The sequence below is a fragment of the Bos indicus genome, chromosome 12 (genome assembly GCF_029378745.1).
Source record: "Bos indicus isolate NIAB-ARS_2022 breed Sahiwal x Tharparkar chromosome 12, NIAB-ARS_B.indTharparkar_mat_pri_1.0, whole genome shotgun sequence".
Taxonomy (NCBI): Eukaryota; Metazoa; Chordata; class Mammalia; order Artiodactyla; family Bovidae; genus Bos; species Bos indicus.
The window spans coordinates 21252524-21279844 of NC_091771.1; the positions used below are offsets into that span (position 1 = coordinate 21252524).

A 27321-nucleotide genomic window follows, 5' to 3' on the forward strand; every position below is an offset into this window, starting at 1 on the left:
TTTCCCGAAGGGCTGGTATATAACTGCCAGAAGTCTGCACTGGAGCTGTCCCCACACAGCGGGCCAGGCAGGCAGGCAGTCATGCTGCCCTTGTGCAAACTCAGAGCCAAGCACAGAGGGAGACCTGCTGGGACCCAGGAGCCAGCTGGTGTGGTGTGAGAAGAGCTGGGCGGCAAAACACTCCCTTAACATAAAGGCTGCAAGAGTGTTTATCGCAGCCCTAAAGCCGTGGTCTTTCTTCCTCACTGCAGAGTCTGGGAAGTAGAGAACACCATAACTGCTTCTCTGGGGCTGCAGCCGGCTGTGCAGAAATGATAGCACCCAGGCTCCAGCGGATGTGGCCTTTGGGGCAGCAGCAAGGTGGTCCCCTGTGGGCTTGGAGCAGATCAGAGCACATGGAGAGGAAAGCCCCGACGGAGAGAAAACACCAGAGCAAAGCTGAGTGCTCCATGCACTGCTGCTGTTGTTGCTGAGTCGCTAAGTCGTGTGACCGACTCTTTTATGGCTCTATGGACTGTATCTCGCCAGGCTCCTCTGTCCATGGGATTCTCCAAGCAAGAATACTGGAGTGGGTTGCCATTTCCTTCTCCAGGGGACCTTCCCAACCCAAGAATCGAAGCTGCATCTCCTGCACTGGCAGGCCGACTCTTTACCACTGAGTCACCTTTCCTCCAACTGTTTCTGCCAGCATAAAATCGCCTGTAATTTCCGAGCTGGGAGACACGCCAGCCCCTGGGCCGCACCTGGGTGGCGATGGCCCTGGCTGTCTTGCGGTTGTCCCCGGTGATGAGCACCACGTCCACGCCCATGCTCTTCAGCGTGTGCACGGCCAGGGCGGCCTCCTGCTTGACCGAGTCCGCAATGGCGATCATACCGCACAGCACACCTGCCGGAGACACCGTGGGTGAGCACGTGCCAGAGCCTGGGCAGCTGAGGAGCAAGGAAGACTCGGCAGCCAGGAACAGTGTCCCTAACACCATGTCACAGGCCAAAACAAAACGCCAGATCATACAACAGGATGCACAGTTTTGAATTTGCTTTTTAAACTTATATACATGTCCAGATGCACACAAAAGTCTGGAAGGACTATCAGAGAGTTGACAGAGGCTCCCTGAGGGGTGGGATAATGAGGGATATTCCATTTTTTCCCAAGTTCTTAGAATTTTCCACATTGTCTGTAAGGAACATCTATTGCTTTGTGGAGTGCCTGACTCATAATAACTCAATAACTGTTAGCTGTTAAAACATGAGATATACAACAAATGCTCCTTAAAAAGTGACAAATGTCCAAACAGCTAGGAAATCCATCCCTCCTTTCTGTCTCTTCCTACAGAAAACACTTGTGTAGAGTTTTGTTTTTAATGACTCTAGAGACTGACACAGGAAGGTGTGCGAGAGCTGAGGCGTGATGGAGAAACGAGAGTGAAGGTGTATAAGAGGCATTTTTAATTGAGTCAATTCCAGCTCTTGAGCTGAGGGGGCGGTGGGTTTAAAGGACTGGGAGAAGGAGAAAATAGAACTAAAAATAACAGAGAGGAACTTTTTTTTTTTTAAAGGAAGCCTCGATTTCTGCCTGACGTCTCCAGCTTCCCTCAAGAGCAGAGGGCAGGGGAGGGGGGCGGTACCATCGATGGCCACCAGGATGGCCGTCTGGCCCTTCGTCTCATGGTCGGTCATGGCGTCTCGGACGTCACTGGTAACGGTCAGGCCGTTGCGCCTCATCCATTCCCGGTTTCCGATCAGCACAGAGAAGGTCTGCGTGGCCGCATCTGCTCGAAAGAGGGTGCAGTTATTCCCACAGAGCCCAAGGTCACCGTGCTATGCTATGCTATGCTAAGTCGCTTCAGTCATGTCTGATTCTGTGCGACCCCATAGACGGCAGCCCACCAGGCTCCCCCGTCCCTGGGATTCTCCAGGCAAGAACACTGGAGTGGGTTGCCATTTCCTTCTCCAATGCATGAAAGAGAAAAGTGAAAGTGAAGTTGCTCAGTCATGTCCGACTCTTAGCGACCCCATGGACTGCAGCCTACCAGGCTCCTCTGTCCATAGATTTTCCAGGCAAGAGTACTGGAGTGGGGTGCCATTGCCACGGGATCCTTCTCGTAGCAAAATGTCCACTTGGTGGTTCTGGAAAAACCACAACCTGGAAAGCGCCTCTCGACACCAGCATTGAAGGACAGGGGGGAAACCAATTAGCATGCAGAACCGTGGTGTGAATTAAGGTGTGTGAAGGTGTTACAAACACATTAAATACCACGCAGTGTACCTACTGGCCTTTAGAGGTATCTGCTGCCGTTTCTGCAGGGATTAGAGCAGTTAATTATGTGTTCGGCACCAAAAGCAAGAATTGACTAGACTCCTCTCTGGCTCAGTACGGATGATGCAAGGTGAACCAGCCAACCAGCAGCCCATGTGTGTGAAACACTGTGAGGCTCACCTCCTAAAAGGCCAGGCGAGCCCTGCACCTGTCACCTCAACTCAGACGACACTGACAGGCAGGTCCCTGGAAGGCAGAGGAAAGGTCATCAGGGGCTCTAAATGGCTAGAAGGTGGGTAACAATAAAATCTAAATCAAGATTTAACTACTAATATACTTAAAAGCAAAAACTCAACCTGGGTTTTTTTGGTTGGAGGCTTTGGTTCCACTCTTATGTTGATGGCTAGCAAGCCACTCTTTAAATAACCAAGGCCATTATTCAAAAAGCAGCTGCCCCTCCAGTGTCCACTCTTCCTTAGGCAGACCATTTCCACCCTCTGTCCCTGACTGCTGCTACCTTTGTAAATACATCACATCCCATCAGAGCCAACCACGTGGCAGTTTCCTGGTTAGCAAGAACAAAAGGACTCCCATTGGTCTACCCTGTAGCTGATGAGAAGCAAGACTGGCCTGGGATAAGAAAGAGGAGACTTGAGATTAGGGGGCAGGTAAGCAAACTCCAACTCCTTGGAAAAGACCCTGATGCTGGGAAAGATTGAAGGCAGGAGGAGAAGGGGATGACAGAGGATGAGATGGTTGGATGGCATCACTGACTCAAAGGACATGAGTTTGAGCAAGCTCAAGGAGAGATGGTGAAGGACAGGGAGGCTGGCGTGCTGCGGTCCATGGGGTCGCAGAGTTGGACATGACTGAGCGACTGAACAACAACAAAAAGCAAACTCTGTGAATTTTAAGTCATACGCCACTTTTGTCTGCCATTAGCATCAAGCCACATCAGAGGACATGAGAGAAGCTGCAGGCTGCCCTGGGAGGCAGATGGGCGGCACACTGGGCCTTAGCCAACCCTCTCACAGGCAGGAACCTCGGGGTGAGCCTGGCGTGGCGCCCTCTGTGGTTGGACCCAACCCCCGGCAGACGGAGCGGTGGAGACCGAAGCCAAGGATACCTGTTTCTGTGGGGTCGCTGCCGACTCTATTCAGGTGAGTGGTCAGTGGGCCTTGCAGGCGCTCGCCTTGGGCGAGGATGCTCTCCACGCTACTGACTTTGCAGCTGATTCCACAGCCGGGCACTGCCTGGAAGTCCGTGCAGCACCCCAGGGTCTCCGTGCCGAGTTCCTGGGGGGCGCAGGGAGAGGAAGCAGAGAACAGAGGTGAGTTGAGAGGGAGTCAGGTCAGGGGTGGGATGAGGGCAGCGGGGAGAGCAGCAGCTGCTGGACATTAAAGGAGGGACGGTGGGAGAACTTCCCAGAAAGGCAGAGAGAGAGACTCGAGCCAGCAGCTCTTTTTTTCTCATCTGACACAGATGCTTAAAACAGCCTTCACTCTGGCCACCTGATGTGAAGAGCCGACTCACTGGAAGAGAGCCTGATGCTGGGAAGACTGAAGGCAGGATAAGAAGGGGATGACAGAGGATGAGATGGTTGGATGGCATCACTGACCCAATGGACATGACTTGAGCAAGCTCCAGGAGTTGGTGATGGACAGGGGAGCCTGGCATGCTGCAGTCCATGGGGTTGCAAAGAGTTAGACACAACTGAGTGACTGAACAACAAATTCTCTCCTAGAGTCTGGATGCCTGGCATCCTGGACAAGATGTGGTCCAGAAAGGAGAAAGGCCGTGCACATCAAACACTTTCAATTAAAGGCTGGGGGTGGTGCGGGGAGCGAGCTCCGTCCCTGACAAAGGTCATGAGGAAGGAGGCTTGGCATACGCAAAGGCGGGATCAAGCCTCAGGAGTCTCCCTGGAAATTCTCGAGCAATCTACCCCCAAAACCAGAGTCTGCCTACTTTCTGCTTTGTGCTTTCAGCTACACCTCTGACTTTACGGGGGGCTGTCCCCCACTACCTCTCTCTGAAAAAAGAGTTAGCTTACAGCTCCAGTTAATAATTCTTGGGTGTGACAGTGTTTCAACCTACAAACTCCTTTGGAAGTCCTCTAGCCTGCCTGAATAGGTTTTTTCCGGCAACATGTGATTGTTCAGAGCCTCCCAACTTTGAGAGGCAGGAGATGTTCTAAACTGTCTAAACACAGATTCCTTTGAGTAGTTAAAAGATTGATTAGAAATTGTATTGGTGAAGGGTTTTTCACTTGTTGGGCCAATGTTTGCTGCTAAGTCTCCATATCCCTTACCTACTGTGTCCCTGGCGGTGTATTGATTGATATAATGGGTGTATAGAAATGTAAGCAGTTGCCTCAATGTTTGTAATCTTGGACCCTTGAGTTAATTCTTTTCTTGATTGAGCCCACCTCACCTTTGCCCTATAGGAATGCAACTTTCTCCAATGCTTTTTGGAGGCTGGCGCCTGACTTTAGAATAATCACCTTTAGAGAAAAATAAGTTTCTTAAAATGTTAACAGGCTTCCTGGCCAGAAGATGATGTAAATCACCTAAACTTTTGCATATGATAAGTTTGAAAGCCTGACTTCGATAAGGATCAGGAACTGCTGTCTTTGCATGCCTCTGCCCCTTCCCCCATTATCCTCTATGCACAACTTAAGGTATAAAACTGCTTTGGAAAATAAAGTATGTCCTTTTGTTCACCGGAATTTGGTCTCCCCATGTCGTTCTTTCTTTCACCTTCTGGCTGAATTTTTCCTCTGAGGCGGGGAAGCTTGTCAAGCCTACTAATTTTGCTTGGGCTTCTAAGATCCGACTGGGGAGGCCTTAGTGTCTCCTCTCCTTCGGGAGAATGGGAGGACGCCTGCGGCCTTCGTAGGTGACATTAATTCCCTGCTTTGGAATTTTATTCAGCCTCTTTTCTCCACTAAATTTCCTCACTGAGCTGTCCTCATTCTATTACTCTTTATATCCTTAATTAACATTTAATTAAGCAACTGTCTCCTGATCTTCGCCTACGCCGTCTCTCCTTCGAATACCCTGGATCAGCCGGGGCTGGTCCCCGGCAGGGTGGCAAGGCTGAAGGTGCCAAAGTGGGGGAAGATTTTATTTTTGTGCTGAAAATAATTTCATAAAAACTACAGAATAGGTAAGTGGTAACTAACTCTTCTGAGGTAACTGCCCATGTACAGACCCTGGGGGGGGAAGGGGCAATGTGGCAGGAGAAAGGACCTGGGCTTATTTGGCTAACAGAACAGAAGGGATGCCTGGGGCGAGCTGAATCTTTCCTGAAACATCAGGAGGTTGAGAGGGGAAACAGCCGAGCCCCACACAAAGGATGCAGCACGAGAGTTCTGGGAGAACTCCCTGTCCAGCAAGAGTTGTCAGCTTTTCCTCAAAGCATCATGTCACCCTTCGACATTTACTGGTGATTGTACTGTCCAGACAGTTTACACGTTGTTCAGGGCGATATTCCAGCACATCCCTGGGGCCTCCGTGTTCAGATTGAAAACAGAGAACGCTCACCTGGCCCTTTCGTCTGGAGAGATCAGGGTGATGGCTCGCCACTGACTGTGCCAAAAACCCACAGGCCTCTGGTCACTTCTGCTGCTTCACCTCCATCCCAGGCGTCCCCTGTGGAGTGGACTTCTCCTGCTCTCGCCCCAACACCCCATCCATTTTTGTATCCCTTTGCACGAAATGCTCATAAAGGACTGAATCCGTATATCTGTCTTCCTCACTCGACCCTCAGCTCCCAGCAGGCAGAGTTTGCATCTTATTAATTAATTCTTACTGTCCTGAGCTCAGATGGTCAGAGAATGCCTAATGAATGACCCCGCACACTGAACTGCTTTGTGATCATCTGGAAACATGACAGGGGACCTGCCGCTGTGAGCTGCGTGTACCTCCCCGTCACTAGCCTCACTCCTCTTGTCTTTACTCTTTAAAATTAAGTAACTGTCGCCAGGTGGGTGGAAAGTTGATCTGTGAACTTAGTTCCCGCTTCTCCGTTCCTTGGCCACTTCAGTTTGTGCTGTGTTGAGCTTGGCTTTGGTTTCGGTTTCAGTTTCGTTTGTTCGTCCCTGCTCAGTCACTGACTCTGCGACCCCATGGACTGTAGCCCACCAGGCTCCTCTGTCCATGGGATTCTCCAGGCAAGACTAGTGCAGTGGGTTGCCATTCCCTTCTTCAGGGGATCTTCCCAAGGATTGAACCTGCGTCTCTTGGATGGCAGGCAGATTCTTTACCATCTGAGCCAATCTCTTTAAGCACACATGCCAAGGCCCCCTGCCAGAAGCAGCTGGCTTGGGGGGCCAAGGGCAGCGAGGAAGAAAGGCGTGTGTGGAGGAAGGAGCTGCGAGTCTTTCGGGGCAGCTGGTGGGAGCGGGGAGCCGGGGGGAGCGAGGGCCCAGCTACGCCCAGTCTACCTACCTCTTTACAGTATCTGGTGACTGCCACGCCCAGGGGGTGCTCGCTGCTGGCCTCTGCAGTCCCCACCACAGCGAGCACCTTCCGCAGGGGCAGCGTGGCCACGTCCACGAGCAGGAGGACCCGTGAGACTTTGGGGACCCCGTGGGTAATGGTGCCGGTTTTGTCGAACATCACGGTCTTTATCTGCCAGAAACAACCCCATTTCAGTGACCAAACACAAATGGGGCTCTCAGAGCCCTCACAAGCTCAAGGCAGAACTTCTTCCGACCCACCCCAAGCAGGTAACAACACTCCTTCACACCCCATGTAACAGAATCCTCTATGCCCATCCCAAGGGTTAACCTCTCCTGCTGCAAAAACTTAGCTCCCTCTCTGCCCAGTTCTCAAAAAACTCCACAGGAGCTTTCACTCTGATTAATGGGAAGCGGTATGGTACCCACCCTAGACAGTAACATTGTGCAGACCTCTCCTGGTGTCATGTCAGGAGGGCAACCCTGGGGGCCTGCCCTTTTCCCTGTCCACCCTGTCTGCCAGGCCAAGCACAGTTTTCTCTGGCCTGCGTCAGTGCAAAAGCCTCCAGCTCCACGTTCAAGAAAGGAAGGGCGTGTTCCCTGGCCATAATTACAAGTAACCACAGAGCCAGCCTGAGGGCCCGTCCCCCTCGGTCAGCAGCAGCCTTGCACTGGTCTCTACGGGTCTGGGCTTGGCCACACTCGGCTACTGTGCTTAGATGGCCCGAGTGCCCCAGTCCTTGGACCCTGGACAAGGTCGGCCCTTGCTGTGCTCAGACTGCATCCTGTAGGCTCGGCTGTCCCTCATTTAGCAAACAACAGACTCCCCTTCTTGTTTCTGACTTCAACACCGTTAACGGGTCTTCCCTCAACCATTCTGGCCGGCTTTTATTCCAGCCCCCACTAGGCCACCAGGAGGATCTTCCCAGCCTGCGATCATGCAGGTGCTTGACCTCGCTTCACCCCGTTTTTTGGTTAAAACTGTGGATCCTGTTGCAGGACTAAATAAACCTGCAAGGCTCTTCAAGGCCCCTCTCTCCACCTCCTTCCTCCCTTCATCTCCTGTCTCTCACTCCATGACTGTCCTCGTTTATTTATTCAGAAAATATCTGTGGGGTGATCTCCACGTGTCAGGCTCTGGGCAAGACACTGGGGACACAATGATGGGGAAACAGCCATGGTCTCCCATCCTATGGAGTCTGGGACTGGGCACCGCGACCTCCCGAGTCCCTTTCTTGTGCTGGTCCCATGGCCAGACACCCTTCCAGCGCCGTCAACGGCAGGTCCCAGACCTTCCCTGTCCACCTGTGTCAGCCCCGTCCCATCCAACACTCACACGTCTACGCTCGGGCCTCTCAGACTGTCCTCACGCAGCTCACACTCTACACGGCACCTGCAGCTGACCTGCCCCAGGGCTGTCTGTCTCACTAGACTGTAAAGTCCCTCAGAGCTGGGGCCCAGCCCGGGACCCACACACAGTAAACACTCAATAGATAGCGAAGAAATAAAGGGAGGACGGAAGGCTGGGGTTGCTGGCTGAAGGGAGATTCCTTATAGATACTGCGGCCCGCTTCTCCACCCCAAGGTCCCGGGACCCTCCCCGGAGCCCGACCACCTGGCCGTGAGCCTGGCTCTGCATGTCTGAGCTGCAGGCCCCCTGGCAAGGCCCCCGGGCCCCCGCTGCACTTCCCTCCCCTGTAAAATGGACACAACCAGCCCCCGCCTCCGTGCTGTCACAGAGATTATTTATACAGCATTCAGTGCTTTAAGTGTGAACTGCTGCGGTTCCTACGTCATCCCCAGTGAGTCGTGGCTTCTGTTTTACTTAGTCAGCAGGGCTTAACGAGCCCTCTTTCAGGTTTTTCTCATTTTCAAACTCAAATTTGAATATGAAATTTAAACAAGTACTGTCTTCATTAGGACTAATAAAAAAAAAATGCGCAGTTGTACAGCTACAAAATCACCCCACCCGAGACCTCAAAGGGAGCACGGGGGAACCGACCTTGTGGGCCATCTCCAGGGGCTTGCCTCCCTTGATGAGGATGCCGTTCTGGGCGGCCACCCCGGTGCCCACCATGACGGCCGTGGGCGTGGCCAGACCCAGCGAGCAGGGGCAGGCGATGCAGAGCACCGTGATGGACGTCTGGAACGCAAACCGCAGGACCACCTCTGCCTGGGAGATACCCTTGCTGGGGACCTGACGAGAGGGAAGAGATGGAGGCAGGGTGGGAGTCAGATGAGACATCACACAGAACTCGGATCACAAAAGAACGTCTCACTCTGTAATGACCTCTATGGGAAGAGCATCTAAAGAAGAATGGATATATGTATGTGTAACCGATTCACTTTGCTGTACAGTAGAACCTAGCACAACATTGTAAATCAACCATCTTCCAATAAAAATTCATTAAAAAAATAAAAAAGAACATCCCAGTGCAGTTGGGGGCTCTGAGATGGCTGGATGGTGCTGGGCTCAGGACGCATGCTATTGCATGGTTCACGTTACTGCTCCACATCCCACCTTCCCAACCTGATCTTCAGGGAAAGGCATTATGAGAGGAGAGAATTACACAAAAATCCCCAACAGGGGAAGAACACAGACTCTGGAATTGGACCATGTAGGTCCATGTCACGGCCCTGACTGTGTGTCTAGGCTTCCTCAAAACGGAGATGATAATGCCCATCTCCCAGGTTTTTGTAAGGATTAAATGAGATAATACACAGCCCATGGGGCCACAAGAGTCGGACACGACTTAGCGACTAAACCACCACCACATATAAATACATATAAATATAAATGTACATAAGGCCACACCTGTCATAGAAAGAGAAGCTTCTGATAAATCATAACTATTATATTATCATTATTATTATAAAGCTTTAAAACATTATAAATTTCCAGGGAATTGACTCTAAGGTAATAGACACATGGGAACAGATACGAGAGTATTTCTCATAGTGTTTTTTCATAAAGGCAAAAAACTGGGAACAATCAATAGGGGATTGGTTAAATTGTACGTACGGCATGCATAATGGAATATTATGTGGATGTTAAAATGATGATGTACACATACACTTATTCACATGGAAAGATATCGGTAACATTGCTGATAAAAAAACAAGCACAAAATGGCATGTGTTAATTAGTGCAAAATTATCTGCCCATATCTCTACACAGCCCTTCAACAATCCTGCAAAGATGTTCACCAAAGTATAGGGGTTTGGAGCCATCTTTATTTTCTTCTATTTTTCACCACTGTTTCCTTTATAAATCCCAAACCCACCCCCCCCCCCAAAAAAATACAGGTCTCCTTCCCAGTTACCTGGCGACACACATTGGTATGATTATCTGCAATCTAACATCTTGAGTGATCTCAGTTTATCTTTCAAAACAGCTAGTGGCTCTGGTGAACACCTGAGAGATGCTGGAGTCACTTAATTACAGTGAAAGGTGTGTTTTCTAAATGGAGGATACAGACCACCATCTCTTCAGCTTCGATCTAGTCTTTGAAAGGCGGGATTCTAAAATAAGATACATTAGTAAGGGTCATTCAATTTCCACAGAAACAGTTTGATTTAGGTAGAAGGGCATGGTGTTTAACCCATTGTATGATGCTTTAGAGGTAAAGATGGGTGCTTTTTTAAAGCCAGGGATTCTTGTCAAAATCACACCTCACATTCTGAGGGAGGTGGGGTGCACTTCTGGAGGGGAACGTGAACCCTGTCCCTACAAACGATGTTCACAGAGCAGAGTAACAACAATGTCTTAAAGGAACATATAGTACCTCCAGTGCCAGCATCCTCCCTGATATCGCAGACAAAAACAAAAGAAGCGAAAGTAAGACAGAAAGGCAGGGATCAGCAGGAAGCCACCCATTCCAACTTGTTCAGGACTGAGTTTCCCACAGCCATGTGCCAACGAGATGCTTTCCCACAAAAGCCAGAATTTCTGGCGGTCACGTACCATAATAACCACTGGTAAGAAGTTCTAGGAATATAGTCACAGGCTTCTCTTATAAGCACAGAAATCTTCTTAGATGTCAGAAAGTATCTAACTTGGACATCTTTCATTTTAAGCAAGGAAATGTGAGGGATGATATAACAGCTAAGTGAATGATGTGCACCCAAGAATATATGATATGCCTCTATAGATAAAAATTTTTTTTTTAATATTTATTCTGTATTTACAGTTTCTTATTTTATGGCTCTAAGGCAAAATACATATTAGACTGGGCTAAGTCTGAGATATTTTAAAAAATAAGGGAAAGTGTTGTTTCACTCACTGGGCAGTTATCAAATGCCACTCCCAGTGGGCCATCAGCTTTTTCTGTCTATCAAGATTTCTCAAACTCAGCACTACTGACATCTGGGGCCAAATAATTCTTCATTGTGGGGGCCTGTCCTGTGCACTGTTGGCTGTTCAGCGGCATTCCTGGCCTCTATTTATTAAATGCCAGTAGCCCCCTTACCTTAGTCATGACAACCAAAAACATCTTCAGGCACTGTCAACCAAAATCACCCCTAGTTGGGAATCACACATGTAAATAGTCATTTCCAAAGCAGAAAAAGTTGTTGGTTTTTTTTTGGCAGCGCCATGCAGCATACGAGACCTCAGTTCCCTGACCAGGGGGCGAACCCATGCCCCCTGCAGTGGAAGCGCTGAGTCTTAACCACTGAACCGCCAGGGAAGTCCTTGAAGCAGAAACTTTTTGTAATTTTTTGAAATTTGATAAAATTGTATTTCCAAAGACAGTATTCTTCTTCCACTTTTTAAACTCAAAAACGTATATTCCATTGTTTCATATGTAAGGCCTAATAATTATCAAAAAGCTATTAGCATTACTCGGGAAGCTGCAAGGTTAGATTTATATGGACACAGCCAGCCAAAAAGATATTTTTCTTAAAAATGGTTAAAGAATGCTGCTGCTAAGTCACTTCAGTCGTGTCCGACTCTGTGCAACCCCATGGACTGCAGCCTTCCAGGCTCCTCGATCCATGGGATTTTCCAGGCAAGAGTAGTGGAGTGGGGTGCCATTGCCTTCTCCGATGGTTAAAGAATATTATCATGCTATTGAAACTGCACGAAAACTCCGGGAGATGGTAAAGGACAGGGAAGCCTGGTGTGCTGTAGTCCATGGGGTTGCAAAGAGTCAGACACGATTGAGTGACTGAACAACAAAAACAATAATTGAAATCATGACTGATGTGACCTATCTTCTACGATGAGTGCTTCATAACCTCAAAAATGGCCAGCAGTGCAAAAATGCAAATGCTTTAAGCATTACAACCGAGAGCCAACGGTGTTTGAAATTATCAGAAGGTAAAAGGTGCCTTTAGTGAATAAAAAAAAACCTGCAGGAGTCGAGTGATTGATTGATTGTCCCACCCTGGCTGAGGTTGCGCTGCCAATAAGTGAAGCAAACAAATAAGTTGTAATGGAGAATTAAAGCCCAACGAATCTAAGACATGAAAAAACAGTATTAATGGCAATTGATTATTTAAAACACAACAACCACACTGCCCACAGCATTCAACTTACAGGAAAGTATTTCTGAACAACACCAAAATCGGTAAAACCGATACCAATCCATACCACCAACGTCACAGTTGAAATGATGATGATAAATGGGACAAAATATCCACTAAACCGGTCAGCCAGTTGCTGAATGGGTGCCTAGGGAAATAAAACACCAAGATCGTGGGAAGTTACAATTTCTGAAGAAATATACCGGCCATGGGTGGACAAGGGCTGGGATTCCTAGCTCCCTCATTAACTATAGTTATTAGTCAATCTCTCTAACTCAATAAAATCTGTCTGATTCTACGGGACTCTTGGAATAATTTCTAAAAGCAGGGAGCTGAAGTTATACTGCTTTTAAAATTCCTTCAGTACCTTGGACATCTGGGCCTCTTCCACTAGCTTCACAATCTGGGCCAAGGTCGTATCATTGCCCACGTGGGTGGCAGTGACGAGCACAGAGCCATGGGCGTTCATGGACCCGGCAATTACCATGCTTCCGGGCTTCTTGGTGACAGGCATGGCCTCTCCTAGAGGTGGGGAGGAGACCAACGTTACATGAGGAACCCGATCAGTGTCCCCAGGGCCCAGGCAGGGCACTGACACCCACCCAAAGGGACCAAGTCCGCACCTGTGATGAGGGACTCATCGGCCATGGTGTTGCCTTCTAGGACTTTCCCGTCCACGGGAAACTTGCCCCCGGGGACCACCTTAATGATGTCACCTCGTTGCACCAGCTCCATGGGCACCTGCTCCTCCCTGCAACAGAACCCGCTCAGGTTACACTCGGGGTCGCGCGGGAAGCCTGCCCCCCTGGCATGTCACCCAGGTTGGGTTCTTGACACTCCGCCAGCTTTACTCCAAGCAGTGGTCATCACTTTATCTACTGTGTCCAGACTGAGTCAATACTGTGCAGCTGCTGAGTGCCAGGCACTGTCCTAGAGCTGGGGAGACAGCTGTGAGAAGGACAGCCAAGTCCCAACCCTTATGAAGTCAATTCTGTGGAGCAAACAGACCAGCAAGATAGTTGCAAGACTTTAACAAGTGCTATGCTGACAGCGAGCTGACTGCAGGGCTGTTTTCTGTGGTGGAGGAGGAGGAGGGAAGGGGACAGGCCTCATTTGAAGGTGACATTCCAGCTGGATGACAAGAGGACCCAACTTACAAGGAAAGAAAAGTCAAGGGGGAGGGACTTCCCTGGTGGTCCAGTGGCTAAGACTCCACCCTCCCAATGCAGGGGGGCTGGGTTCGATCCCCGGTCAGGGAACTAGATCCCACATACTGCAACTAAGAGTTCACATGCTGCAACTTTAGATCCTGTGTGCAGCAACTAAGGCCTGGTAAAGAAAAGAAAATTTAGGAGAAAAAGAACAGCTAACGCAAAGCCCTACGGAGGGATGGAAGGGGCCTTAGAGAAACAGGAAGGCTGCAGGCAGCACTAGACGGGTTTAAGTGAAACAGACAGAACCCAGACCACGTTGGGTCTTGCAGAGCAAAGTGTGGGCTTTGGATGTAAGGTTTTTAGTGGGAAAGTGACACGGGTTCACATTTTCAAGTCATGTCTCTGGCTGCTGCATGAGAACGGGCTGTAGGGGCAACAACAGAAGCTGAGAGAGGAGTCAGGCTGTGGCAGCCTCTCAAGTGAAAGATGGCCTGGGCTGAAGGTGGTGGGGAGAGAGACCCAGGAGCTTTGGGGGCACAAGGTGTTAGAAGGACGTGCGGATGCGCTGGACGCCTAAGAAAAGCAAGCATGAGCTCTTAGTTTCAGGTTCAGCAGCTGGGTGGATGAGAAGGCGTTTAATGAGATGGAGATGCCTATGAGAAAGCAGCTACAGAAGGAGGGGAACAGGAAAGGAGAGGAGATGAGGTCTCTGGTCTCACACGGTAAGCCAGAGATGCTTGCCTGACTTCCACACAGATGTGGCTAGTCCGAAGAGTTCAGTTCAGTCCAGTCGCTCATTCGTGTCTGACTCTTTGCGACCCCATGGACTGCAGCATGCCAGGCCTCCCTGTCCATCACCAACTCTGGGAGCTTACTCAAACTCATGTCCACTGAGTCAGAGAATAGGGGTGAGAAACTGGATTTGAGCTGAGATTAGAGGTCAAACCAGGAAGCTGTCAAAATACAGACAGAATCCAAAGTCAGAAATGGTAAGAGCTTCCCCAGGAGCATGGCTGGAAGAGAGACCTCAGCCCTGGGACACCCCATCTTAAGAGGCTGAGCAGGCGGAAGCGCGCACAGGAGGGGGCACCCACCCCACGGCATTGAATATGCGGATGTTGTGGCTGTTGACGCAACTATGTATAAAATTCATCACGCCCTACACTTGGGATTGGTGTTCTTCAGTGAAGGTAAGCGACAGCTTAATAAAAAAAGAAAGAGACTAAGTTTTAAAGGGACAGAAAGAAGGGGAAATGCTGACGAGAGGCTGACATGAGCATTAAATGAGAGCAACGGTGGGATTTGGTTCATGGACATGATTTGATGTCTCTGGCAAAAGCGATTTCAGAAACCGATGGAGGAACAAGGCAGGCTGGAGGGGGCTGAGAGACTGCAAGACGAGGAAACCAGACAGGAGCTGGAGGCGGCCTGCACAAGAAGTGCTGCGCCTCCCTGAAGCCAGAAGCGAGGCCACAGGCTAAAGGGGACGGTGGTGGGACCAGAGCGGTTTCTGGGATGCCAAGAAGGCTGAGAAATAACCATTAAAATGAGGCTGACCGCAGATATACAGAAGCCTTATTCTGTAAAAATGCCCAAGTTATGAAATATGATTTAAGAGTCAGTTTGTGTGTGTGTGTGCTTAGCTGCTCAGTCATGTCTGACTCTTGGTAACCCCATGGACTGTAGCCCGCCAGGCTCCTCCATCCAAGGAATTCTGCAAGAATACTGGAGCTGCTTACCATTTCCTCCTCCAGGGGATCTTGCAGGCCCAGGGATCGAACCCACATCTCCTGCATTGGCAAGCAGATTCTTTACCACTGTGCCACCAGGGGAGCCTGAGAGTCAGTGTATGTAACTGTAAAGAACATGGGCTCTGGAACTAACAGTGTAGGTTCTGTCCTAATTCCTCTACTTAACACCTGTGTGACCCTGGGCCAGTTGCTTAGCCTCCCTGAACCTCAGTGTCCACATCTGTACAATAAGAGTACGAGGAGTTCCTTCCTCATAAGGCCTTTCTTTTTTCTCTTTTGGTTAAACACAAACATGTTAGTATAGCATCTGGCAAATAGTAAATGCTATTTAAGTCCCAGCAATAATGACAATAATCATTACTGGTTTTAATATCTGCCAACCTTATACATAGGGCTTCCCAGGTGATGATACTGATAAAGAACCTGTCTACTAATGCAGGAGATGTAAGAGACACAGGTTCGATCCCTGGTTTGATCCCTGGGTTGGAAAGATCCCCTGGAGGAGGGCATGGCAACCCACTCCAGTATTCTTGCCTGGAGAACCCCATGGACAGAGGGGCTTGGTGGGCTATAGTCCATAGGGTCACAAAGAGTCAGACACGACTGACGTGACTTAGCAGTTAACCTTCTAAAGAAGAAAGACACTTCTCCCATTTTTATTCTTGGGCTAGTTGAACTCCTACCTCAGTATCAAGTCGAACTCATATCTCTCAGCCTGTCTAAATCCTCCAAATCTTGTGAGGCAGACCTAGCTCATGCACCATGCTCTGGGAAGCTCTGTTTGACCACCACTAGCCTTCTCCTAAGTTCCAGACAGACTACCTGTACCTCTCACTTGGCGTCTAGCATACATACACCCCCTTGAACCCTCGCTTATCTTAGTATGTAAACGCTCTGCCTGCTGAAGTGGACTTACAGGAGGGATCTTTCTGTCGTGGCTGTGCCGGCCCTCACAAGGTCCTGTACACCATGGGTGTGCAGCACACACGCTGATATAAATTGATCAGGGACTTCTGACAGTGATGATTACCTGATGATCACGTTGTCTTCACCAAGGGTCACGACGGTGGCTTCCGTGGCTTGCAGAGACATGAGTTTGGCAAGAGCTTCTGAGGTTTTGCTCTAAGAAACAACCAGAATGTGAAGTGTGAGCGAGAGTAAGCCGATCTGTGCAAACCCAGGCCATCACTCACAAGGCTGGTGTTAGAGAAGACCCTGCAAGGAAAGGCGCTCCCTTGACACAGCCCCTCCGCACATCTGCAGGCTTTCAGGATGGGTGTCACCCACTGCCCAGGGACAGAGAACTGTGCTGCCACCGCCCTGAGTGTACAGGGCCACCAAGTCCTGCGAATTACTTTTCAGGTGGAAGAAACAATACCCATCTGCCCACCGACCATTTACTTTTAGGTTCACTCTGATTTTTTTAGGGCCCGAGTTCCATTCTTTTATAGGACACACTGACATCTGGAACAATGGTGGTAAGAACGGCATGACCCTGAGGTGGGAATGTGGATATCTAATCCAGGAAGCCACATGCTCGGTTATTTACCAAGAGACGATGGGACCTCTGACCCAAAAGCCAGGGTTCTTTCCACTGCACGCCGCACCTGAACAAAGGCTTTTAATAATTAACCAGATTAGCTGGGATTTTAGAAGTAGCGACTGGTTTGGAGATTAGCGGCTGGGGTACCTAATTATATGTAGGTTTCATGTTTCTTCGAGTCGTGCCCTTGACGGCGTATCGTGAGTAATTCTAACCAAGGTATTCAGATGAACTGAGGTTTGTGCTGCTGAGGAAAGAGCTCTGCCTTTAATCTGAGGCTGCAGTTACCTTCACCACGTGTTCCAGCCACCGCCCCAGGGCAATGAAGACGAAGAGCATGGGGGGCGTGTCAAAGAAGGTCACGGGGCTCCTCTCGGCCTTCTCGGCCACGGCCACCACCAGGATGACGAGGGAGTAGACGTAGGCGACGCTCGTGGCTAGCACGATGAGCACGTCCATGTTGGCCATCCCGTGTCTCAGAGATTTGTAGGCCTGGACATAGAAGTACCAGCCGCCGAGGAACTGGAAGGTGGTGGGGGAGAGCGACAGTCACGCGGGGCCCCTCGGGACTGCAAATACTCTGAGCTCACCCACGACGCGGACATCCCTTTGCCCTCTGTAACTGACATGTATGAAATGTACTTCCTCACTCAGAGGACTTCTGGCCACAGGAGTGGATGCTCATGGGAGACCTTTAAGACCCAGAGGACTCGACCACGTAAATGTCCATGGATGGTGAAGATGGTGAAAGAGATCACAGTGCGTGCATACTGGGCACAGTGCTATGCGGTCCCTTCTGAAGAGACTGCTGATGGGAGAGACGTACACAGTGCGTGGCTGAGTGACAAAGCCAGTTATAGATCAGTGGGTCTAGTGTAAGTCTATTTCAGCTGGAAAAAAAGGCCTATGTCTGTAGTAGTGAATACATACACACACGGACATATATGCATGTAAATACGTATTTTTCCTATACAGACGAGGATCTGGGGAAAAAAACAAATCCAGCCTACAAATACTTGCCTCCAGACAGTTCTAATTCATATGAATTAATTCTAATATTCTAGTACTAAGCCTAATATTAAGTCAGGAGTTTTATTTTATATTCCTAATGGAAGGCACGTCTCCACCAGAAACACAGCTAGTTCCTGAATGTGGTCCCCAAGGTAGACAAAACACAAGGGCTGTGCCTTTTAAATTATGATTCCCCGGGACTGCATCTCGGTCATTCAAGACAAGATATAGAAGAGCAGCAAGAGCTCCAGGGCGGTCCAGCTGCCGCTTCTGACGGCGAATTCAGTGGGAAAAAAGCAAACACGCTACCCTGGATCACCAAGCCTTGCCTTGAAAGGGCTGCTGTCCCGGGGGAGTTTGGTCACCTGTGAACTGCCCATGAAGCCAGGTCCTTTCTCGTTCCCCATGTCAGGCCCTTAGTGTCAGCCATAAGACAGAAACAGTCAGCAACGGGCTGGGTGGCGGGGAAACAGGCAATGAAGAGGCACTTGGCTCAACCGACAGCATGCTAAGCGGACAGCACCTGCCAGCCACACGCAGGCATGCCGGGCGGGTGTGCCTCCCGCCAGCCCCCGATACGCACCTGGACAAAGGTGCACAAGATAAAGAAGATGAGATTCAGGATGGACAGTCCTGGGATGATGTTATGGTCCAGGACCGTCGACTGGGGCTCATGGCTGGGTATCAACATATAGATCATTAAACCCATGACGGGGATGCCAAACACCAGGCTGCACAGGAAAGAGTTCTTCCACCTGGAAAGCAAAGCAGCAACACGGACACGTCAGGCTCCGCCTGCCCCTTGGCTTCCAGGCTGGTCCCCTCCCGAGGACTCGGGTTGAGACTTGCCTCTGCCCCATGTCTGGGACAGGCCACCAAGGGCTACAATGAGAGCAGTGCTCGCTCCCTACATTGGCCATCTGAGGGGACATCAAAGGTCTAAACCTCCCTGCACGGATGCTCCAGGGATGTTTAGACGTAGCTGTGGCCTGCTCGTGGCAGAAGTGGTACCTCCAATCTACAGGCGAGGCAACCAAGGCCCAGAAAAAGCTAAGCGTTCAGCCCCAAAGAGGCTGACCATCCTCAGACTATGGCCGCTACTGTTCTTTCTTCAAAACTCACACGTTAAGTGCTATCCAGTCTGTTAGCCATCAGCCATAGGTAGCTATTTAAATTAAAATTAAAGTGAAGTGGAATTAAAAATGTATTTGCTGAGTCACAGTGGCTGCATTTCATACTGGGCAATGCAGACATACAGCGTTTCTGTCATAGCAGAAGGTACTGTGGGACAGTATTGTTGTAAAGGGTTAGCATTATGAGGTAAAGGCGATTAATTCAGCAGAAGGTGCTGTAGGAGGTGGCGGCGGGATGAGGGGGCAGCTTGAGGGGGCCACAGGGACCCCGATTAGCACAGAATCAGGCAGGGGAGGTACGGGGAGAACTGGCCCCATAGGCAGAGCTACAGTGCTGGTCTACCTACTGCTTTATTTCCACCTTGTGGTCCAAGTGATGAGCATTGGGGATCCTCTGGGCCAGGGAGGCACGAAAGCCAATTTCCTTGTTATCAAAAGGAGGAAACAAGAAAGAAGGCACTTGGTTAAAACAGGCATCAGGAGAAAGCAGTTTACATCTTTGGAAATGAGGTTAACCTACAACTCCCTCTGAGGACTCATGACTTCTGTCCCCACATCGCCCTACAGATGCTGCCCACAGGGATGCCTGCTCCTTCTGTCGGCAAAGGCAACGGATGCTGGGAGGTGACTGAGCCTGCCCAGAGCTGACGGATGCCGAGTTACAAGCTTGGGATTCGTGAGTGAAAGACTCCCCAGTATCAGTTGGGGAGTTGGTCCGTGGCCACTGCTCTCTGCAGGATGAAACTGAAGGTCAGAGGTCAAACCCCCGACCAAAGCCACAGCATCATCGGAAGTGCTGGATCCAGTCACAGGTCCCCCACCCCTCAGCACAGGCTCTCCCGCTGAGCAGACTGACGCCAACAGCATCTGTGGTTTTCTCAGGGATTATCTCTCCCAGTTCTTTGGCTGCCTCACTTCTCTCCTCCACCCTTCTCTGCCTTATTTGATCTGATCACTAGATTTCTGATTCCCTTTAAGAAATTACACAGAAAAAGCTGTCAGGAAATGTCCTGTCAGTCAGCGCAATAGAAAGAGGGGCCCCGGGGACTCTGATGTTGAGATTGTACGCAAAAATGTGTTACAGTAGGAGAAACAGCACGTAAGGCCATCTAAAGACAAATCCTTCGCAACTAATGCCGGCCTAGTTACATCAGGAAATGATGCCCCAGAGATGCAGGAATGGGGGCCAGACACTGGCACTATTCCCCGAGTAAGAACAAGGAGGGAGCTACAGTGAGCTGGGTAGAGGCCAGTAGGGTGTTCTAAACAGGAAGTGGGGGAGACCTTCCCTGGTGGTCCAGTGGCTAAAACTCCAAGCTCCCAAAGCAGAGGGCCTGGGTTCAATCCCTGCTCAGGGAACTAGATCCCACATGCTACAACTAAGATTACACATGCTGCAGCTAAAAAAGGATCCCACATGCCACCACTAACACTCAGCGCTGCCAAATAAATTATCTTTTAAAATAAATAAAAAGAAACAGGAAGGGTACTGGAGATATGCTCCAAGCTCCACCTGGACACTGCCCATCATTACTGCATCCGTCAACTTCTCTCCCTCACCAGTGCCTTATCATCACTGTTCCGTAAGACCTGCGGCATGGCAGAAACTGGATGCCCACTGAGCTTGGAGCTGGGAGACCTGGGTTTGAGTACCAGGTCTTGCAACCTTTAGCTGGGTGCGGGGGATCTAAGTCCCTGAACCTCTCTGGGGGGGGTCACTCTTCCTCATCTGATAAAGAAGCTGAGTTATCTACCTCTAAGATTAAGGCACTATATCAATAGCAGTAACAGTATTTGCATATCAAAGAGCTCTGCTAGGCCAGACAACAGACAATACCTCTCTTTCACACACACACACACACACACACAAAGGAAAATTTACCACAACTCAAAGCCTGCTCTGAAATGTTTCATTTCATAAGCCACAGTCCCTGCTAAACTTCACCGTTAGTCGTTACGAGTTCATCTGGTTCAGTTTTGACTGTCTCGGCCCAGCCAGATCACCACTGACACTCTGATACAACACAGACCTAGGAGAGGATATGGAATGTCTATGGCAACGTGAGGAAGGAATGGAGTGGAGGTATATGAAACTGCGTTGACCAATTTTCCAAAGGAGAAATGACTGCAAAGAAGGCCCAAATGCAGGGAAACTCTTCCCAACACCAACAGTCCTTTCATCTGCAGATACTTGGCACAGATGTAAATAATATTAAAAATTACTACTAGTCCCTTTTTTTTTTTTTTTTGGCTGTGTTGCATGGCTTGTGGGATCTTAGTTCCTAGCCAGGGATTGAACCCAGCCAGGCGCTCCGCAGTGAAAGCGCAGCGTCCTACCCCTGGACTACCAGGGGATTCTCACAATTAGTCGACTTAACACCATGTACCAGGAATCCTGGTGATGCTGCTGTTTCTCGGGGACTACTTGAAATCAAAACAATAATGTCTTTTTCTTTTTCCTGTTGTTCAGTTGTTAAGTCGTGTCTGACTCTTGAGATCCCATGGACTGTTGCCTGTCAGGCTCCTCTGTCCATGGGATTTCCCAGGCAAGAATACTGGAGTGGGTTGCCTTTTCCTTCTCCAGGGGATCTTCCCCACCCAGGGATCAAACACACACCTCTTGCAACCCTGCATTAGCAGGTGGATTCTTGGCCAATGAGCCACCTGGGAAGCCCCCTTCACTGATTTTCAATCTCAGATTATCTGAGACTTACTAAACCCTTATAGTTTATTTTAAAATAAGTCACCTTATTTCCACGGGAAAATCTGAAGGATTTTATCAATATATTATACTAGCTGATTTTCTCTCTTTTTTTTAATTAGCTACATTTTGCTCATTTTCCTATGATGATTATAAATCACTGTTTTTAAAAACATGGGTGCAAAATTTTTTGGATGAATGACTCACCTCGATGAGTTTGACAATATCCCGCGGACCAATAATTTCAGGATCAAACTTCACGTGGGCTTTGCTGGTGGCAAGAGCCACAGAGGCGTAGGTGATGCCTTCTGTCCTCCTGAGTTTGGATTCTATGTTGTGAACACAGGAGGCGCAGGTCATCCCCGTGATCTGCAGCAAAGGATGACAAAGATCCCACTGACCTAGGGTCCAGAGGACTCCATCAATGGCATACAGGGAGCTGGTTAACAGGCAGCCACAAGAACTCTGTCCTCCTTCCCAACGTGCAAGCCCCCGAACCTCCAGTGCAAGATTTTAACCCCAGACATTCCCCAGAGGCTTCAGGATATATAATCAGTGCTCCTCCCCACCTCAGGTACAGGAAACCAATCACTAAGCAGATGGCAAGGACTGAGGCCTGGCTCCCAGCTCTGGTAACAATAGACTTTCACAGCCCTGTCCTGGTTATCCATTTCCGCCACCCCAGGCTGCGTGCACCAGTGTGAGAAAGGAATTCCAAGTGAGTCAGCCATCCGTCATCTGCGTCAAGTGAGCCAGACGACTAACTCTTCTGAGTATCACTTCCCTGGTGGCTCAGATGGTAAAAGTGTCTGCCTACAATGCAGGAAACCCGGGTTCCATCCCTGGGTCAGGAAGATCCCCTGGAGAAGGAAATGGCAACCCACTTCAGCACTCTTGCCTGGAAAATCCCATGGACAGAGGAGCCTGGTAGGCTACAGTCCATGGGGTCGCAAAGAGTTGGACAGGACTGAGTGATTTCACTTCTTCACTTCTGAGCATCAGTGGTCAGCACTTCCCAGAAAACAAATTAAATACAGACATAAAATACCTGAGCATGTGATGACAATACAAGTATCGATACCGCTTAGTGTCTTAAAAAATAACACTGCAATTTAAAAAAACAAAACATTGTTCAAAAAAATGTTTTCATCTTCCCCACTGTCTTTTTTTTTTTTGGCCACACCACACAGCACGTGGGATCTTAGTTCCCCGCTCAGGGATGGAACCCACACCGGCTGCATTGGACGCTTGGAGTCTTAACCATTGAACCACCAGGGAAGTCCCCTCAAATGACAGTCTTGTTCTAGACTTCCCATGCCGTAGTCTGTGCAGAGACGAGACCTCTGGACCTGGAGGTTTTCAGAGGGGCCCTGCTCCTATTGCCAGCCCTGATTCCGGCTGTAACCCATCGAGTGCTACCGTGGGCCCCTCCGCACACACCGAGGCCCGGCCAGAGCGGAGGGCTTGCTCTACAATGAACACCACTTATCAGGACCTCAAAGTGCCACTCATGTCCTCAGCACTTACTCTTCAAACATTTACTCACCACTAACAGCAGGGACTAAACACAGCAAAGAAGAAAGATGCAGTCACTTTGGTAAACAGCGTTACTCAATGCTTGTGGATTCCTTCTAAGTCTCCCTTTATTTGTACAAAAGAAGCTTTGCACAGAAGTGCTTGTGAGCACACTACATGTGAAATAGGAGACCCATCTGTTGTCTTCCATGATTTGTTGACAAGTACAGCTGGCAACAGAGGGCAGACGGGAAAGCATGCCCCCACCTCGTCCCGCCCCCTCCAGCAGCGCTGGGAGCAGCGACCACCACGGACAGCGTTCACCCCGGACCAAGCGCCCGGCCACACTCTAGTCACCAGACACCTTCCAGATATGTTCTGTGCCTCCGACCAAGCCCTCTTCCCCTGCGATGGCTGCTGGCTTCCTCGCTGACTCACATCCCATGGCCTGGACACCCCTCTGGCCTTTCAGCTTCCCTCCCGGCCTCACGGAACGTGTTCAGATTTGACTCCCTTGAACCACCAAGCTCAGGATAGTCGCTCTAATTCCTCTTCCTCTCCCACCACTGCCTCCTCCTCCTAAAACCCTGGATGCATCCCTATGACTCTGACACAGAGGGCATTCCTTCACAAAACAAACAGATCCTAGTTACTGGCTTCAAAGGAGAACCCAGCGACGACAGGATATAAGCAAGATGGGCGAGCGTCCTGCTCACAGCCCCGGCTGCGGAGGCCGTCTTGGGCCTGCACCGCCCAGCCCCCTGCTCCAGCCCAGCCGCCGTGCTTACCATCAGCTCGAGGTCACCATCCGAGCCCGTGTAGTCTTCCATCACTGCTGCCTCAAAGCCCAGGTCCTGGATGAGCTTTGCTATCTCCAGGGGCTGGATGGCTTCCGGGTTGTACTTCACCTCTGCCTTTCCCGCCATCAGGGCAACCAGCACGGACAGGATCCCTGCAACCAGCGGGGCACAGCTGGAACCCTCCAGGCCAGGGCTCTGGGAGATGATGAGCTCAACACAAGCTAGCAGAGGAAGACCTCTGCCCCCAGAAGTTTCTAGAACAGTGGTGCTCACACTTGGCTGGGCGTGAGGTCACCTGGGGAGGAGCGCTAACAGTCACCATACCTGGCCCTTTGTATTAGGCACTCAGTCGTGTCTGACTCTGCGACCCCATGGCCCGTAGCCCGCCAGGCTCCTCTGTCCATGGGATTCTCCAGGCAAGAATACTAGAGTGGGTTGCCAGACCCTCCTCCAGGGAATCTTTCCCACCGAGGGATCAAACCATAGTCTCATTATGTCTCCTGCATTGCAGGCAAGTTAAAGCTCTCCTGGGGGTTCTAATGGACAGCCAAGCGTGAGAGCCACCATTCTAGAGCCACGCTCCTCACACATTAGTGGACATACAAATCACCCAAGGACCTGGTGAAAGCACAGACTCTGGCTCAGTGGGTCTGGGGTTTGCTCTGGGGGTCACCCCACTCTCAGGCTGAGCCATGCTGCCACCCCGGCAGGGGCAGCTTGAGTCAGGCCCTAGGAGACACTGGTGAGGACGTAAGCAGGGGACGGCGTCTGCAGCTGGCAACTACTGTTACACCAAGGAGGTACTTTTCCCCTCCACTTTCACACACAGGAGAAAAAAATAATTTTCAAAAGTGGTTTTCCTTACTCTTTTTCCGTTTTCAATTGCTTTCAGGAATGTAAAAGAAATCCCATGGACTATCTTGCTACTGCTATTGCTCATTAATAGTTTAAGGGAGGGAGGTCCTGCCTTCCACTGAGTGAAAAAAATAAATAAAAAATAAAATACTATGTAATTTCATTTAAAAAAAAATTGTTTAAGGGGGAAAAGAAAGCTCATTCACATAAATGAAAGGAATGATGTGCTTTAAAAAACAATGTCATAAGGGATAAAATGAGGGATTCAGGTGAGGAAGAGAAACATGGGCCTGTGAACCACAGGGTAACTTCCAAGTGACCCACCCAAGGGTGACAGGGGAGCTCCAGGAACACCTCAGTTTGAGAACCATCCTCTAGAGCCTCAGGGAGCCGTAGGCTTGTTGAGCAGGAGTTCACAAGGAGCCGCAGGAAGACAGAAAGTGACCCCGGAGGCCAGCAGAGTCATGGTTCAGACATTCTCCAAACACAAAATTGGGACGGGATTTTTGTTCCACTTTCAGGCTTAAGAAACCAGATGGCCGATGTTGTTTAGAGGACAAAACTTTGGCGTTTTTACAACTGTTTATGATTTACAGGGACAACAGGGCAGAATATTTGAAACTGGAACTTCTCCACAAAATACAGGCTACTGATGATGTATTTGACAGTAAGAGGCTTTGGAAGGGAAAACCACAGACTGCTACCAAGACAAGCTAGGTGGGGAGGCCACTCATGACTGTACCTTGACCTCTAAACCGGGTTCCCCATGGCTAACTCACTCAGAGATCCATTTTATCTCAAACTAAATACTCCTTAAAGGGCAGAATGCCAACTGCTCCAGATGTTTCCAGAGAAACATCTATCCTCTAACATACAATGAACACGCCACCAGATTATCAGCACGTACTAAGTCATGTCCGACTCTTTGTGACCCCATGGACTGTAGCCCGCCAGGCTCCTCTGTCTGTGGGATTCTCCAGGCAGGAATCCTGGAGTGGGTAGCCATTCCCTTTCTCCAGGGGAATCTTCCCAACCCAGGGATCGAACCCGCATATCCTGCATTGGCAAGTGGGTTCTTTACCACTGAGCCACCAGGGAAGCCCCACCAGATTATCAGGGCTCCTGATAAACGTGGTCAGTAGAGATGCCAAAGGGCGCACACACCACCCCACATTGCTAACCATGACGCCCGACAGTCTACTCGACCGCCTTGCAGCAGCATTCCAGGCTCTGCAGTGTGGACCTCTTACCAGGTTCTTTCTGCAGGTTCCTCTCTATGTTGGACACACAGGATGCACAGGTCATGCCTGAGATCTGTAGGAAGCACTTCTTTGGGGCCACCGTGGTGGAGGCCGGCAGGGACTTGGGCGATTGGCGGGGGATGTGGTTAGTATGGAGCTCCCCTGGCTGGGGAGTCCCTCCCTGCACAGGCACAGGTGTGCCAGCCGCCACGTGCCCCACGGCACTCCCAGAGCTGTGGTTGCCAATGTGGTTGCTGGAACAGTTTTCTAGGACAGAAGGTCAGAAAGCATACAAATTAGAAATCATTCAAACTAGAAGAATGAATTAATTTTTTTCTGGAACAGGAGGGTCAAGCCTAACAATATTCAGGTCAAAGTTCATGGAGAAGATATGGGTAGGGTGGGGAACCAGAGATTTCATCACTGAATCTCTCTCTCCACAGTCAGATGGAGACACGATTCCACATGTAGGAAAACACACCAATACTGCAAGGATGGAATGTTCTGGGTAGACGAATGCTCTAATGGATGATGACAACGACAGCAGTGATAAGAACTCACCAGGCACCCCCCCGCCCCCGCCGCCGTTAAGCACACATATGGCCTCCTTTAACTGTCAACGTAGCCTTGTGGCAAATCCTGCTACTGATTCTATTTTACAGATGAAGAAATGAATTATAAGAAATTAAATACTTTGTCCCAAACCCCTCAGAAATCAGGGAATCGAGCTTACACATCTGGACTGTCTTTTAACCACTATAGCATCCTGGTAAACAGAGGCCCACTCCCTCCCCTCTGAGAATCAAACTGCCCCAAACACCTTAATTGAGTTGCTGGCCCTTTCCTCATTTGTCTAAGTCCTCTATACATTCTGGGCAGGAGCGCTTTGTCAGCTGTACCCACTGTGAACATGGCCTGACAGTCTGTGGCTTGCTTTGTCACCCTCATCTAATGCTATCTCTTTTGATAAGAGAAGCCCTTGATGTGAATGAAGTCCAATGTACAGTCAACTAAACCAACTTCAGTGGTGATGCACTCTTTCCTCTGTTAATGGACATGTCTACCTCAACAATGAAAATATTCACGATGTTTTCTTCTAGCTCTGGCTTCTTCACTGAGCTCTGTTATCTTACATGAAGGTCTACATTCAGGTCACTGATATGCCTCACATTAACTTCTGTGTAGGTCTGAGGTGATGGTCAAGGGTAGTTTCTTTCTGCTTGGATTTCCAGTCATCCGGCTCCAATACTGAAAAGGCCATCCTTTCTCCGCCGAGTTCCACGGATCAGGGAGCAGACATTTGCCCACCACACATGTATAGATGGATGTAACTAAGCATCAACCAGATCAAGATACAGAACGATTTCATCGT

At 49.7% G+C, this 27321-nt stretch overlaps 1 protein-coding gene across 5 annotated transcripts in view; it reads right to left on the bottom strand.

The window, feature by feature from the left end:
• ATP7B (ATPase copper transporting beta) overlaps positions 1 to 27321 on the bottom strand; it is a 75065-nt gene that overhangs the window by 5406 nt on the left and 42338 nt on the right. For all 5 annotated transcript variants that reach the window (XM_070800136.1, XM_070800134.1, XM_070800135.1 and 2 more), the window contains 15 exons: positions 25959 to 26216; positions 23842 to 24005; positions 21746 to 21907; positions 19185 to 19261; positions 18288 to 18459; positions 16982 to 17215; positions 16181 to 16272; positions 12869 to 12996; positions 12613 to 12767; positions 12259 to 12393; positions 8722 to 8916; positions 6709 to 6891; positions 3384 to 3552; positions 1626 to 1769; positions 744 to 886 (listed from right to left, as the gene is read on the bottom strand). In XM_070800136.1, coding sequence (XP_070656237.1) covers positions 744 to 886; positions 1626 to 1769; positions 3384 to 3552; positions 6709 to 6891; positions 8722 to 8916; positions 12259 to 12393; positions 12613 to 12767; positions 12869 to 12996; positions 16181 to 16272; positions 16982 to 17215; positions 18288 to 18459; positions 19185 to 19261; positions 21746 to 21907; positions 23842 to 24005; positions 25959 to 26216 — 2411 coding nt within the window. The remainder of the gene's footprint in view (positions 1 to 743; positions 887 to 1625; positions 1770 to 3383; positions 3553 to 6708; positions 6892 to 8721; positions 8917 to 12258; positions 12394 to 12612; positions 12768 to 12868; positions 12997 to 16180; positions 16273 to 16981; positions 17216 to 18287; positions 18460 to 19184; positions 19262 to 21745; positions 21908 to 23841; positions 24006 to 25958; positions 26217 to 27321) is intronic.